The sequence below is a fragment of the Mustela nigripes genome, chromosome 13 (genome assembly GCF_022355385.1).
Source record: "Mustela nigripes isolate SB6536 chromosome 13, MUSNIG.SB6536, whole genome shotgun sequence".
Lineage (NCBI taxonomy): Eukaryota > Metazoa > Chordata > Mammalia > Carnivora > Mustelidae > Mustela > Mustela nigripes.
The window spans coordinates 109,641,513-109,654,247 of NC_081569.1; the positions used below are offsets into that span (position 1 = coordinate 109,641,513).

The 12,735-nt window shown below is 40.1% G+C and overlaps 1 protein-coding gene across 5 annotated transcripts in view; it reads right to left on the reverse strand.

Annotated features, from left to right (window-relative positions):
* Window positions 1-12,735, reverse strand: part of LOC132000026 (uncharacterized) — a 46,521-nt gene that overhangs the window by 16,917 nt on the left and 16,869 nt on the right. For all 5 annotated transcript variants that reach the window (XM_059373377.1, XM_059373378.1, XM_059373380.1 and 2 more), the window contains exon 4: window positions 8,897-9,153. In XM_059373377.1, the coding sequence (XP_059229360.1) occupies window positions 8,897-9,153 (257 nt within the window). The remainder of the gene's footprint in view (window positions 1-8,896; window positions 9,154-12,735) is intronic.

Consider the following 12,735-nt stretch of genomic DNA (forward strand, 5'->3'; position numbering starts at 1 on the left):
ACACTGTGATGATCAGGAGGTTCCAGAAGGATACAAGTACTCCTATTTTAATAATACCTGATGGGCTCTTCTACTGGGATTTGATGAGAGAAAAGGGAATTAGAATAATGATGCAGCAATAGAGAATAGCATATGTAAAAGGTTTTTTTAATCAAATATACAAATAGCTAATTACTTGGTTTTTGTTTTGATTACTAATTGATAGGTATTGGTAATATTTTCTACCCCATACCTATAGCTAAGTTAAAATTTCAATCTATCTTCTATGTTTTTGGGTTTTTTCTCTTCTGTCTAGTAATCACAGCTTACAGAATTAGTGCATTTGAGTCAGTTCAAAAGAAATTATTCATCCAAATAGAAATCATCCAAATAGAAAATTTTACCTCGAAAGGTTATATTAAAGACATGCAGGACACATGCAAAGGTCTAACACATCTGTAACTATAACCCTAGAGTGAGAGTAAAGACACAGTGGGACAAAAACAATATTTGAAAAAATAATTCCCAAGATTCCAAACCTAATGAAAGACAAAATTGATAGATTCCATAAATTCTGTAAAGACTAACCAAGATAGATACAAAGAAAGCCACACGAATACACATCATAGTCAAATTGCTACCAACAACAACAACAAAAAGCACACATTATTCCCTTCAAAGGTACAATGAAACTGATGACTAACTTTTCAATGGAAACTATAGAAATCAGAAGATAATCAGATGACATCTTAGAGTGCTGTAAGAAAAAATATTAGCCAGAATTCTACACTCAGTTTAAAAAAAAAAACACTCAAAAAAAAGAAAGAAAATGAAATAATATAGTTTCAGAAAAAAGAAAAAAAAAGGAAAAAAAACTGTCAGAAGAAATGCATTAAAAGAAACAGTAGATGTCCAGTCCAAGATGGTGAAATGGGAAGACCTTGGGCTCACCTCCTTCACAAAGGCACCAGACCTACATCTCGAGGGTGCGGCAGTTCTGCCCGAGGGGGAGTTGAGGGCTGTCTGAACAGTTTTTGCACAACAGAAGATGGGAAGACCACGTGGAGAGCCAGGAGAGATAGAGGTGCTTTGACTGACAGGTCTGCAAGCTTTGGGTCACTGGTCCACACCAGCCGCAGATGCCCTGGGGCTTGGAGGGATAGCTGGAGGTTAGAAAAGCAAGTGGAATGTGGAGGAACTAGCCCTGGAACCCTTCCCAGGGTGAGGGAGCTACTGGAACTCTCTATAGGTCAGAGAGGCTGGCAGGTGGCATAGTTTGTGCTCCCCCTCCACCTTGGTGATGCAGATGGGAGCAGGGTTCCAGATGCTGTGAGCACTGGGTGCCTGGCCCATACCAGCCTCAGATGCCCTGGGGCATGAAGGAACCATCACCGTGTAAAGGAGCTAGGTCTAGAATCTTGATGGGACATGAGGGAACAGGTGGAGCTGTCACTGAGTGGAGGGGCTGGGGGCACCAGGGTTTACATTCCCCTTCCATCTTGATGGTGAGGATAGGACAGGGGTCAGGCACCATGGCCAGCCTGTCACACCAGCAAACCTGGCCTACACTAGCCTCAGATACTCTGTGCACAGAAAAGCCACGGTTTAAAAGAGGAGCTAAGATAAAAGAGCCAGCCCTAGAACTCTGAAAGACAGCAGGGGGAGCTGCTAGAACTCTCTCCACGTTGAAGGGGCTGGTGAGCACCATAGTTACATTCTCCAACCACCTTGATAATATGGATGAGGACCACACTAGTGTACAAGTTCAAGGCACCATAGCCAGCCTGCCACCTCAGTGAGCCCCAGACCCCTGGCCCACACCAAACACAGCTTTCACACAAAGGTAGCCCCAGCATGGCACACACTGGGACACCTCTGGTCCAGCAACTGCTAGAGCTCTAGCCTTCATATGAAGGTAATACAGGCATAAAGCACCTAGAAAATTCCAGGCTCACACCACTTCAGCCCCAGAGAGCTTACTAGGGTACTCCCAATGCAGAGCACTCTGGGACCTCCTAGCTAATGCCTATTTCAGCTCTAGCTGTCTTGCCATGGTACCCCCTGCAGGGAACAACCTGGGAACTCCCAACCCATGCTCACCTCACCTCCAGCTGCCCTGCCAGGACACCTCCTGCATGGGGCACTCTGGGACTCCTACGCCCGCACTCCACCTCAGCTCCAGCCACCCCACCATGGGGCCTCCTGTACAGAGCATCCTGGAACAACCCTGGCCCATGCCAGCCTCTATTCTAATCACCCCAACAGGGCACCCTCTGCACTGAATACACCAGGACATCCCAGCTTTCATCCACTTCTGCTTCAGCTTACCTCCCAGGGTAGCCCTGTGCAGCACCCCAGAATCCCCTGGTCTAGGCCCCACCTTGGCTCTAGCTGTTCTGCCAGGGTTCCCTCTGCACAGGGATACCTAAGATGTCCTGTTTGTACCCACTTCAGTTTCAGCTATCCTGCCAGGGGGACTTTTGCACAGAGAAGCCAGGATCCTACCAGCCTGTGCCCACTTAAGCTTTAACTGTCCTGCCGGGGCGATCTGCATGAAGAGCTCCAGGACCCACTTGTTTGCACTCAATTCATCTTCAGCCATTCTGCTGGTACACTGTGTGCACAGAATCCTGGGACCACCCAGGTTCATACTCACTTCAGCTCCAGCCATCCTACCAGGGTAGCCTTAGCACAGAGGGCACTGGGAACCTCAGCCCATGCCAGACACAGCTCCAGCCAGCCAGCCAAAGTCACCAGGCACACACAGCATACACAGGAGATGACATTACACAAGACCATTCCTTCAAGTTTAGGAGAAGTTGTCCTCCATAATTCATAGAAACAGACAGTCCGGCAAAATGGGGAGACAGAGGAATATCCCCTGAATGAGTGAGCAAGATAAAACACCAGAAAAAGAACTAAATGAAATGGAGATAAGCACTATACCTGATAGAGAGTTTAAAGTAATGATCATAAAGATGCTCACCAGGTCAGAAAGAAGAGTAGACTCAGTGAGAACTTCAACAAAGAGAAAATATAGAAGAGAACCAATCAGAATTGAAGAGTACAATAACTGAAATGAAAACTACACTAGAGTGAATCAACAGTAGATTAGAGGATGCAGAAGAATGTACCAGTAATCTGGAAGACATGGTAATAGAAAGAACCCTAGCTGAATAGCAAAAAGAAAAAAGAAATTTTTTAAAAAAGGATAGGTAAGGGATCTCTTGGACAACATCAAGCAAACAATATGCATTATAGGGGTTCCAGAAGGAGAAGTGAGAAAGGGAAAGAAAAGTTATTTGAAGCAATAGCATCTGAGGGATGCCTGGATGGCTCAGTTGGTTGAGCATCTGCCTTTTGGTTAGGTCAGGATCCTAGGGTCCTGGGATTGAGCGCTGCATTGGACTCCCTGCTTAGTGGGGAGCCTGCTTCTCCCTCTCCCTCTGCAGCTCCTCCTGCTTATGCTTGCTCACACACATTCTCTCTGCCAAATAATTAAGTAAAATCTTAAAAAAAAAAAAAAAGGGAATAATAAGAATTCCCTAACCTGGGGAAGGAAACAGACTTGAAGCATGGAGAGCTCCAAACAAGATGAAATCAAGGAGGCCCAAATCACCAACACATAATAATTAAATGTCAAAGATTAATGATAAAGAGAGAATTTTAAAAGCAGCATGAGGGAAGCAATTAGTTACATGCAAGGGAAATCCAACGAGTCTCTCAGCTGATTTTTCAGCAGAAACTTTGCAAGCTGGAAAGATGAGGCAACGAACTGAAAGGAAAACACCTACAACCCAAAGTAGTCTGCCTAGCAAGGTTATCATTCAGAATTGAAGGAGAAGTAAAGAGTTTCCCAAACAAATGATAGTTAATCGAGTTCATCACCACCAAACCAGTGTTACAAGAAATGTTAAAGGGAGGGGTGCCTGGGTGACTCAGTGGGTTAAAGATTCTGCCTTTGGCTTGACCCCAGAGTCCTGAGATCAAGCCTCACATTGGGCTCTCTGTTCAGTGGGGAGCCTGTCTCCCACCTCCCCACCCCCCGCCCCACCGCCTGCCTCTCTGCCTACTTGTGAGCTCTCTCTGTCAAATAAATAAATAATATCTTAAAAAAAAAAAAAAAAGAAATGTTAAAGGGACTTGTTTAAGTGAAAAAGAAAAGGCCATAATTAGAAGTAAGAAAAATGTGATATAAAATATATCACAGGGGCGCCTGGGTGGCTCAGTGGGTTGAGCCTCTGCCTTTGGCTCGGGTCATGATCTCAGGGTCCTGGGATCGAGCCCCACATTGGCCTCTCTACTCTGCAGGGAGCCTGCTTCCCCCTCTCTCTCTGCCTGCCTCTCTGCCTACTTGTGATCTCTGTCAAATAAATAAATAATCTTAAATATATATATATATATATATATATATCACAGCATATACATAAGACATGAAGGAGAGAGTTTAAAAAAAAGTTATTTTAGAATATGTTCAAACTTAAATCAACTTAGTATAAGCTGCTATTTATTTAGGGTCCTACATATAAACCTCAAAGTAACCCCAAACCCCAAACCCATGATAGATACACAAAAAATAGAGAGAAAATATTCAGGCATAATACTACAGAAAGTCATCAGTCACAAGGAACGATAATGTGAGAAGATAGAGAGAATAACTACAAAAATAACCAGAAAACAATTAACAAAATGAAAATAAGTAGATATCTATCAGTAATTACTTTAAATGTAAATGTTCTAAACTGCTCTAAACAAAAGATAAGTGTGGCAGAACAGATTTAAAACACAGACACACACACACACACGAGCCATCTATATATGGCTATAAGAAACTCAGGTCAGAGCTAAAGAGCCTGAAAGTGAAAGTGAAAGGATGGAGAAAGATACACCATGCAGATAGAAATGAAAAAAAAAAAAAAAAAAAAAGGCAAAGCCAGAATAGCAATATTTATAACAAACAAAACAAACTTTAAAACAAAGACTGTAACAAGAGACAAAGAAGAGCATTACATAATGATAAAGGAGTCAGTTCAACAGAAGTATATAAAAACTGTAAATATCTAGGCACCCAAAATTGGAATATTTAAATACATAAAGCAAATATTAACAGACATAAAGGGAGAAACTGACAGTAATACTATAATAGTAGGGGACTTTAACACACGAGTTATATCAGTGGATAGATTATCCAAGCAGAAAAATCAATAGGGAAACAGTGTCATTGAATGATATATTAGATCAGATGGACTTAACAGACATATCAAAAACATTCCATCCAAAACAATGGAATACACATTCTTTTCAAGTGTCCATGGAACATTCTCCAGGACAGATCACACATCATGCTTTGAAACAAGTCTCAATAAATTTAAGAAGCCTGAAATCATATTATGCATCTTTTCTGACCACAATAGTGTGAAATGTTCCATGCTCATGGATTGGAAGAGCAAATATTGTTAAAATCTCTAAGCTACCTAGAGAAATCTATACATTCAATACAATCCCTATCCAAATACCATCAACTTTTTTCACAGAGTTGAAACAAATAATCCTAAAATATGTATGGAACCAGAAAAGACCCCAAATAGCCAAAGGAATGTTGAAAAAAAAAAAAAAAGCTGGTGGCATCGTAATTCCAGACTTCAAGCTCTATTATAAAGTTGTAATCATCAAGACAGTACAGTACTGGCATGAAAACAGACACATAGATTAATGGAACAGAATAAAGAACCCAGTGGGGCACCTGGGTGGCTCAGTGGGTTGAAGCCTCTGCCTTCAGCTCAGGTCATGATCCCAGGGTCCTAGGATCGAGCCCCACATCGGGCTCTCTGCTCAGCAGGGAGCCTGCTTCCCCCCGCCTCTCTGCCTACTTGTGATCTCTGTCAAATAAATAAATAAAATCTTAAAAAAAAAAAAAAAAAGAATAAAGTACCCAGAAATGGCTTCTCAACTCTATGGTCAACAAATCTTCAACTAAGTAGGAAAGAATATCCAAGGGGGAAAAAGGACAGTCTCTTCAACAAATGGTGTTGGGAAAATTGGACAGCCACATACAGAAGAATTAAAGTAGACCATTTCCTTACACCACACATGAAAATAGACTCAAAATGGATAAAAGACCTCAATGTGAGACAGGAATCCATCAAAATCCTAGAGGAGAACACAGGCAGCAACCTCACTGACCTTGGCTGCTGCAACTTCTTGCTAGACACTTCTCCAAAGGCAAGGGAAACAAAGGTAAAAATGAACTACTGGGACTTCATCAAGATCAAAAGCTTTTGCACAGCAAAGGAAACAGTCAACAAAACCAAAAGACAACAGATGGATTGGGGGATGATATTTGCAGATGACATGTCAGATAAAAGGCTAGTTTCTAAAATCTAGAAAGAACTTATCAAACTCAACACCCAAAGAACAAATAATCCAGTCAGGAAATGGGCAGAAGGCATGAACAGACATTTCTCCAAAGAAGACATCCATGACCAACAGACACATGAAAAAATGCTCAATATCACTTGGCATTAGGGAAATACAAATCATAAACCACAATGAGATACCACCTCACACCATTCAGAATGGCTAAAATTAATAACTCAGGAAACAATGAATGTTGGCAAGGATGCAGAGAAAGGGAAACCCTCTTACATGGCTGGTGGGAATGCAAACTGATACAGTCACTCTGAAAAACAATATAGGTAGAAGGTAAAAATAGAGCTACCCTATGACCCAGCAATTGCACTACTGGGTATTTACCCTAAAGATACAAATGTAGTGATCCAAAGGGACACCTGCACCCCAATGTTTATAGCTGCAATGTCCACAATAGCCAAACTCTGAAAAGACCCCAGGTGTCCACTGACAGATGAATGGATAAAGAAGATGTGGTATACATACAATGGAGTAATACCCAGCCATCAAAAATGAAATCTTGCCATTTTTAATGACATGGATGGAACTAGAGGGCATTAGGTGAAGCAAAAGAGTCAATCAGAGAAAGATAATTATATGATCTCACTCATATGTGGAATGTAAGAAATAAAACAAAGGATCATAGGGGAAGAGAGGAAAAAATAAAACAAAATGAAATCAGAGAGGGAGACAAACCATAAGAGACTCTTAATCTCAGCAAACAAACTGAGGGTTGCTGGAAGGGAGGGGGGTAAGGGGTGTGGTAACTGGGTGATAGACATTAAGGAGGAGCACTGGGTATTATATAAGACTAAGGAATCATTGACCTCTACCTAGTAAACTAGTAATATACTATATTTACTAGTAATATATTTATTAATTAACTAGTAATAATTTATTAATAAAACTAGTCATTAATCAATAATTAATAAATTATCAATTAACTAGTCATATATTATATTTATTTATTAATATATTAATTAATTGAATTTAAAAATTAAATATTAAACAGGGGTGCCTGGGTGGCTCAGAAGGTTAAGTGTCTGCCTTCATTAGGTAATGATCCCAAGGCCCTGGGATTGAGTCCCGCATCGGCCTCCCTGCTCAGCAGAGCCTGCTTCTTCCTCTCCTTCTGCTACTCTCCCTGTTTTTGTTCTCTCTCTCTCTGTCAAAAAAATAAATAAAATCTCTTTAAAAAATTTAAAAATAAATTTAAATTAAAAAATAAAATAAGGGGCGCCTGGGTGGCTCAGTGGGTTAAGCCGCTGCCTTCGGCTCAGGTCATGATCTCAGGGTCCTGGGATCGAGTCCTGCATCGGGCTCTCTGCTTAGCGGGGAGTCTGCTTCCTCCTCTCTCTCTCTGCCTGCCTCTCTGCCTACTTGTAATCTCTCTGTCAAATAAATAAATAAAATCTTTAATAAATAAATAAATAAATAAATAAAATAAAATTGGGCAAAGGATTTGAGTAGATATTTCTATTTCTACAAAGAAGATACACAAATGGCCAATAAGCAGATGAAAAAATGCTCAACTCTTTAATCTTTTGGAAATAGAAAATAAAGTCACAGTGAGACGCAAATTCATACTATATTCTAGTGGTAGAATAGCTATCATAAAGATGAACGGTAACAAGTGTTGTTGAGGATGTGGAGCAATTGGAATGCTCAGACATTGCTGGTGGGAATGTAAAATGGTGCAGCTACCTTGTAAAATAGTCTGGAAATTCCTCAAAAGTAAATTAGAGTTACTTCATGACCCAGCTTTCTACTTCCAAAGCATATCCTTAAGAGAAATGAAGTATACAGTCACATAAAAAATCACACAAGAATCATCACAGCAGCATCATTCATAAAGCCCCTCCAAAAAGGGGAAACAACCCAATGTCCATTAACTAATGAATGGATAAGGAAATTGTGGTATATTCATTCATTCAACAGAATATTATTTTCAGCCATAAAAAGGAGTGGAGTATACAGATTTATGGTTCAACATAGGCTAATCTTAAAAATATTGCACTACGTGAAATAAGGGAGACACAGAGGCCATATACTGTATGATGGCATTCATGTGAAATGCCCAGAAAAGGCAACTCAGAGAGAAAGAATGTAGATGAGTGGTTGTCAGAGACTGGACAGAGTGATACAGAGTAATTGCTAATGGATGTGGGGTTTCTTTAGAGGGTGATGAAATGTTCTGGAATTGAGTAGTGGTAATGACTGCACAACCTTGTGAATACACTAAAAACTACCAAATTGTGTACTTTAAAGAGGTGAATTTTTTCTTTTCTTTTTTAATGAAATACAACTGATTAAAAGGGTGAATTTTAATCATATGTGAATTATATTTCAATAAAAATGTCTTTTTACACATAGTAATTTTGAGTCAGGTATTAAAGGAAATCTTACTAAATTTAATTTCCATGATCAATCAGGAATATAGAGTTTATATATTCTTTTCAAGCTTATGACAAATGACGTGTTTGAAAAAAAAAACTAGAAAATTTCCTACCTTAGATGGTTTTCTAGTTCTAGAATTCTTTCAGTTAGATCCCAGTTGCCTCTTTCAAGATTCTGAATATTGGTGTTTTTCAAAGATTTAATTCTGGTTAGAGAAGCAATAAGTTCCTCTAGATCCTTGATATCATCTTTCAGGGACATTATCTGGAAAGACTGTTGCACATTATTTTCTTTATAACTTTCTAGCACATTCTTCATCTCTTGCAATGATGTTTCTTTTATGAAGAGCTTGTTTTGAAGATTTCTTAGCTAATGAGAAAGGGAAAATCATAATTTTGGTTTTAGAAAATTCATTATTTTAAATCATTATGGGTATTTAATTTATACATCTTTTTTTTAAAAGATTTTTTTCTTAATTTATTTGACAGACAGAGATCACAAGCAGGCACAGAGGCAGGCAGAGAGAGAGAGAGGAGGAAGCAGGCTCCCCTCTGAGCAGAGAGCCCAATACGGGGCTCGATCCCAGGACCCTGAGACCATGACCCAAGCCAAAGGCAGAGGCCTTAACCACTGAGCAACCTAGGTGCCACTATATGTCATTTTTTTTTTTTTAAAGATTTTATTTATTTATCAGAGAGAGAGAGAAGGGGAGAGAGCGAGCACAGGCAGACAGAATGGCAGGCAGAGGCAGAGGGAGAAGCAGGCTCCCTGCTGAGCAAGGAGCCCGATGTGGGACTCGATCCCAGGACGCTGGGATCATGACCTGAGCCGAAGGCAGCTGCTTAACCAACTGAGCCACCCAGGCGTCCCTATATGTCATTTTTTTAAAAGACTTACTCATTTATTTTACAGAGATAGAGTGAGCAAGTGGGGCTGCAAAGGGAGAAGGAGAGAGATAATCCTGAGTGCAGAGCCGGACTCAGTACTCGATCCCTGGTCCCTGAGAGATCATGACATGAGCCAAAATCAAGCGTCCGCCACTCAGTTGATTAAGCCACCCAGGTGTCCTTATTATACATTACTATACAATAAAATGAAGACTCTCAAATTTCCTAACAGCATATTCCAATGTTACATATTTTAAAAATTATTTCAGGGGGTGCCTGTTTGGCTCAGTTGGGTGCAACTCTTGATCTCAGGGTCATGAGTTTGAGTCCCATGTTGATTGTAGAGATTACTTAAATACATAAACTTATAAAAAAAAATAAAATAAAAACCAAAGCAGTGTAATTTAAAAAATCATATCAAAATGACACATACGGTTTGGAATAAGTTATTTCATTCTCATCAACATTAAAGTTGTTCAAATCTTGTTATAAGAGTAAATTATACCAATAATGAAGTCTATAATTCCTAGCAGAAAAGAAATACTTAATGCTTTGGTCATAGATGTTTGCTTTATGCTGGTTGTGATGAGAAATGGATTCCGAGGCCTTTCTTCTAAAAGAGATTCCACTTGTTTCCTGGCCTTGTCCTTCGTGATCAGAGAAATGGGTGGATAGGAGAGTGAAGAGAAAGACTATATTTTAAAGGCAAACAAAGGAAAGAAAAGATCCTAAAGTTATGAAGAGTGATGACCTGTGAGAGGGGAAGCAAGAGTAGAGAGCCACAAGCTGCTAGCTGAAAAAGACCGGGGACATCTGGGTGGCTCAGTCAGTTAAGTGGCTAAGTCTGGCTCAGGTCATGGTCCCAGGGTCCTCAGATCAAGCCCTGCATCAGGCTCCCTGCTCTGTGGGGAGCCTGCTTCTCCCTTGGCCATTCCTCTTGTTTATGCTCTCTGGCTCTTTCTATCTCTCTGTCAAATAAATAAATAAAAACTTTATTATTTATTTATTTGACAGAGAGTGAGATCACAAGTAGACAGAGAGGCAGGCAGAGAGAGAGGGGGAAGTAGGCTCCCTGCTGAACAGAGAGCCTGATGTGGGGCTCAATCCCAGGACCCTGGGATCATGACCCGAGCCAAAGGCAGAGATTTTAACCCACTGAGCCACCCAGGCATCCCCAGAGTGTGTTTTAAAACCTATTTATTTATTTATTTTTAGTTCTATTTATTTATTTGACAGACAGAGGTCACAAGTAGGCAGAGAGGCAGGCAGAGAGAGAGGAGGAAGCAGGCTCCCTGCTGAGCAGAGAGCCTGATACAGGGCTTGATCCCAGCACCCTGGGATCATGACCTGAGCCAAGGGCAGAGGCTTAACCCACTGAGCCACCCAGGCGTCCCCAGAGTGTGTTTTAAAACCAATTTATTTGCTTACTACAATGGGCTAAGTATTCTATGAAAAATCCATTTAAAAAAAAAAATCCATTTAGAAAAGACTTTAATAATAAGATCAAATGTTTTAAAAATGGAAAGTTCAAAATTCATTTATATCTCTGTAAAAACATATTAATTAGATTAGAGTCATTTCTTGATTAACCCTTTTTTAAAAATCCTCCCCTCAAGTTACTAGGTCTGTTCATTTTACCTCTGTCTCTCATATCTACCCCTTTCTTTCCAGGCCTGCTGCCTTGCTGCCTTGTCTTGTGTTAGGGCCCCATTGTCTATCTCAGGCACTGTTTGATACAAGACCTCCGACTTGATCTTCCTGCTTCCCATCTAGCATCTCTCTAAGCCATTCTTTATTTGACCAACCAGCCTTCAGTATCTTCTATGTTCCAGGCACGTGCCAGGAGAAAATTAAGAACTCTCGAAAATTTATCAGCTCATCAGGGAGACCAATTTTAAAACAAATAATTAGAATATACCTTAACAGGTACAATAATAGTGGTATGAGCAGAATGTTCTAAGAATACAGGCAAAAGATATCTATTCTATCCTTAGTTGTCACTTCAGATCATATAATATCACTCTTCTTTTAAAGGTCATATGATAATTTATGTTTAGCTTTTTATGTAGAAAACACCTTTGAAATGATAACACTTTAGAATGAAGGCAAGATTAGTGGTTACCACAGGTTGACAGTAGGAAGGAAGTGGGTATGGATATGAAATGGCAACAGGAAAGATCTTTGTGGTGTTCAAACTGTTCAGTATCTTGACTGTTTAGAACTTTATACACACAAACACACGAATACAAGTTAAACTGGGGAAATCTCAATAAGATTGGTGGACTGGTAGATGTGTTGCCTCAATTTCAATATTGAGGTTGTTATATTTTGCAAAATTGTGGAATAAACTCAATAAAGTTTATAAAGGATCTCTCTGTATTATTTCTTTTTTTTTTTAAAGATTTTATTTATTTATTTGACAGAGATCACAAGGAGGCAGAGAGGCAGGCAGAGGGGGCCGGGGGATGCAGGCTCCCCACCCAGCAGAGAGCCTGATGTGGGGCTCGATCCCTGGGATTATGACCTGAGCCGAAGGCAGAGGCTTTAACCCACTAAGCCACCCCAGTGCCCCTTTCTGTATTATTTCTTTTTTTTTTTTTTTTTTTTTTTGTATTATTTCTTAAAACTGCATGTGCGGGGCACCTGGGTTGCTCAGTCGTTAAGCATCTGCCTTTGGCTCAGGTCATGATCCCAGGGTCCTGGGATAGAGCCCCACATCAGACTCCCTGCTCAGCAGGAAGCCTGCTTCACCCTCTCCCACTCCCCCTTCTTGTGTTCCCTCTCTTGCTATCACTCTCTGTCAAATAAATAAATAAAAATCTTTTTTAAAAAAACCTGCATGTGCTTCTTCAATTATCTTAATAAAAATTGCAAGTAAAACTAATAATAATTGGTTCTGATATATTTTTCTTTAGCAGCAAAATTGGTATTGCCTCCATTCTCCCCATCCAGAGATGGCTGCATCTACTAGGTTTCTACTATTTGCCTTATTACTACACTAAAGAAAGAAAAAAAAAAAAAAACTTATCCGCATAAACACAGTCACATTGCTCTCACAAATGAA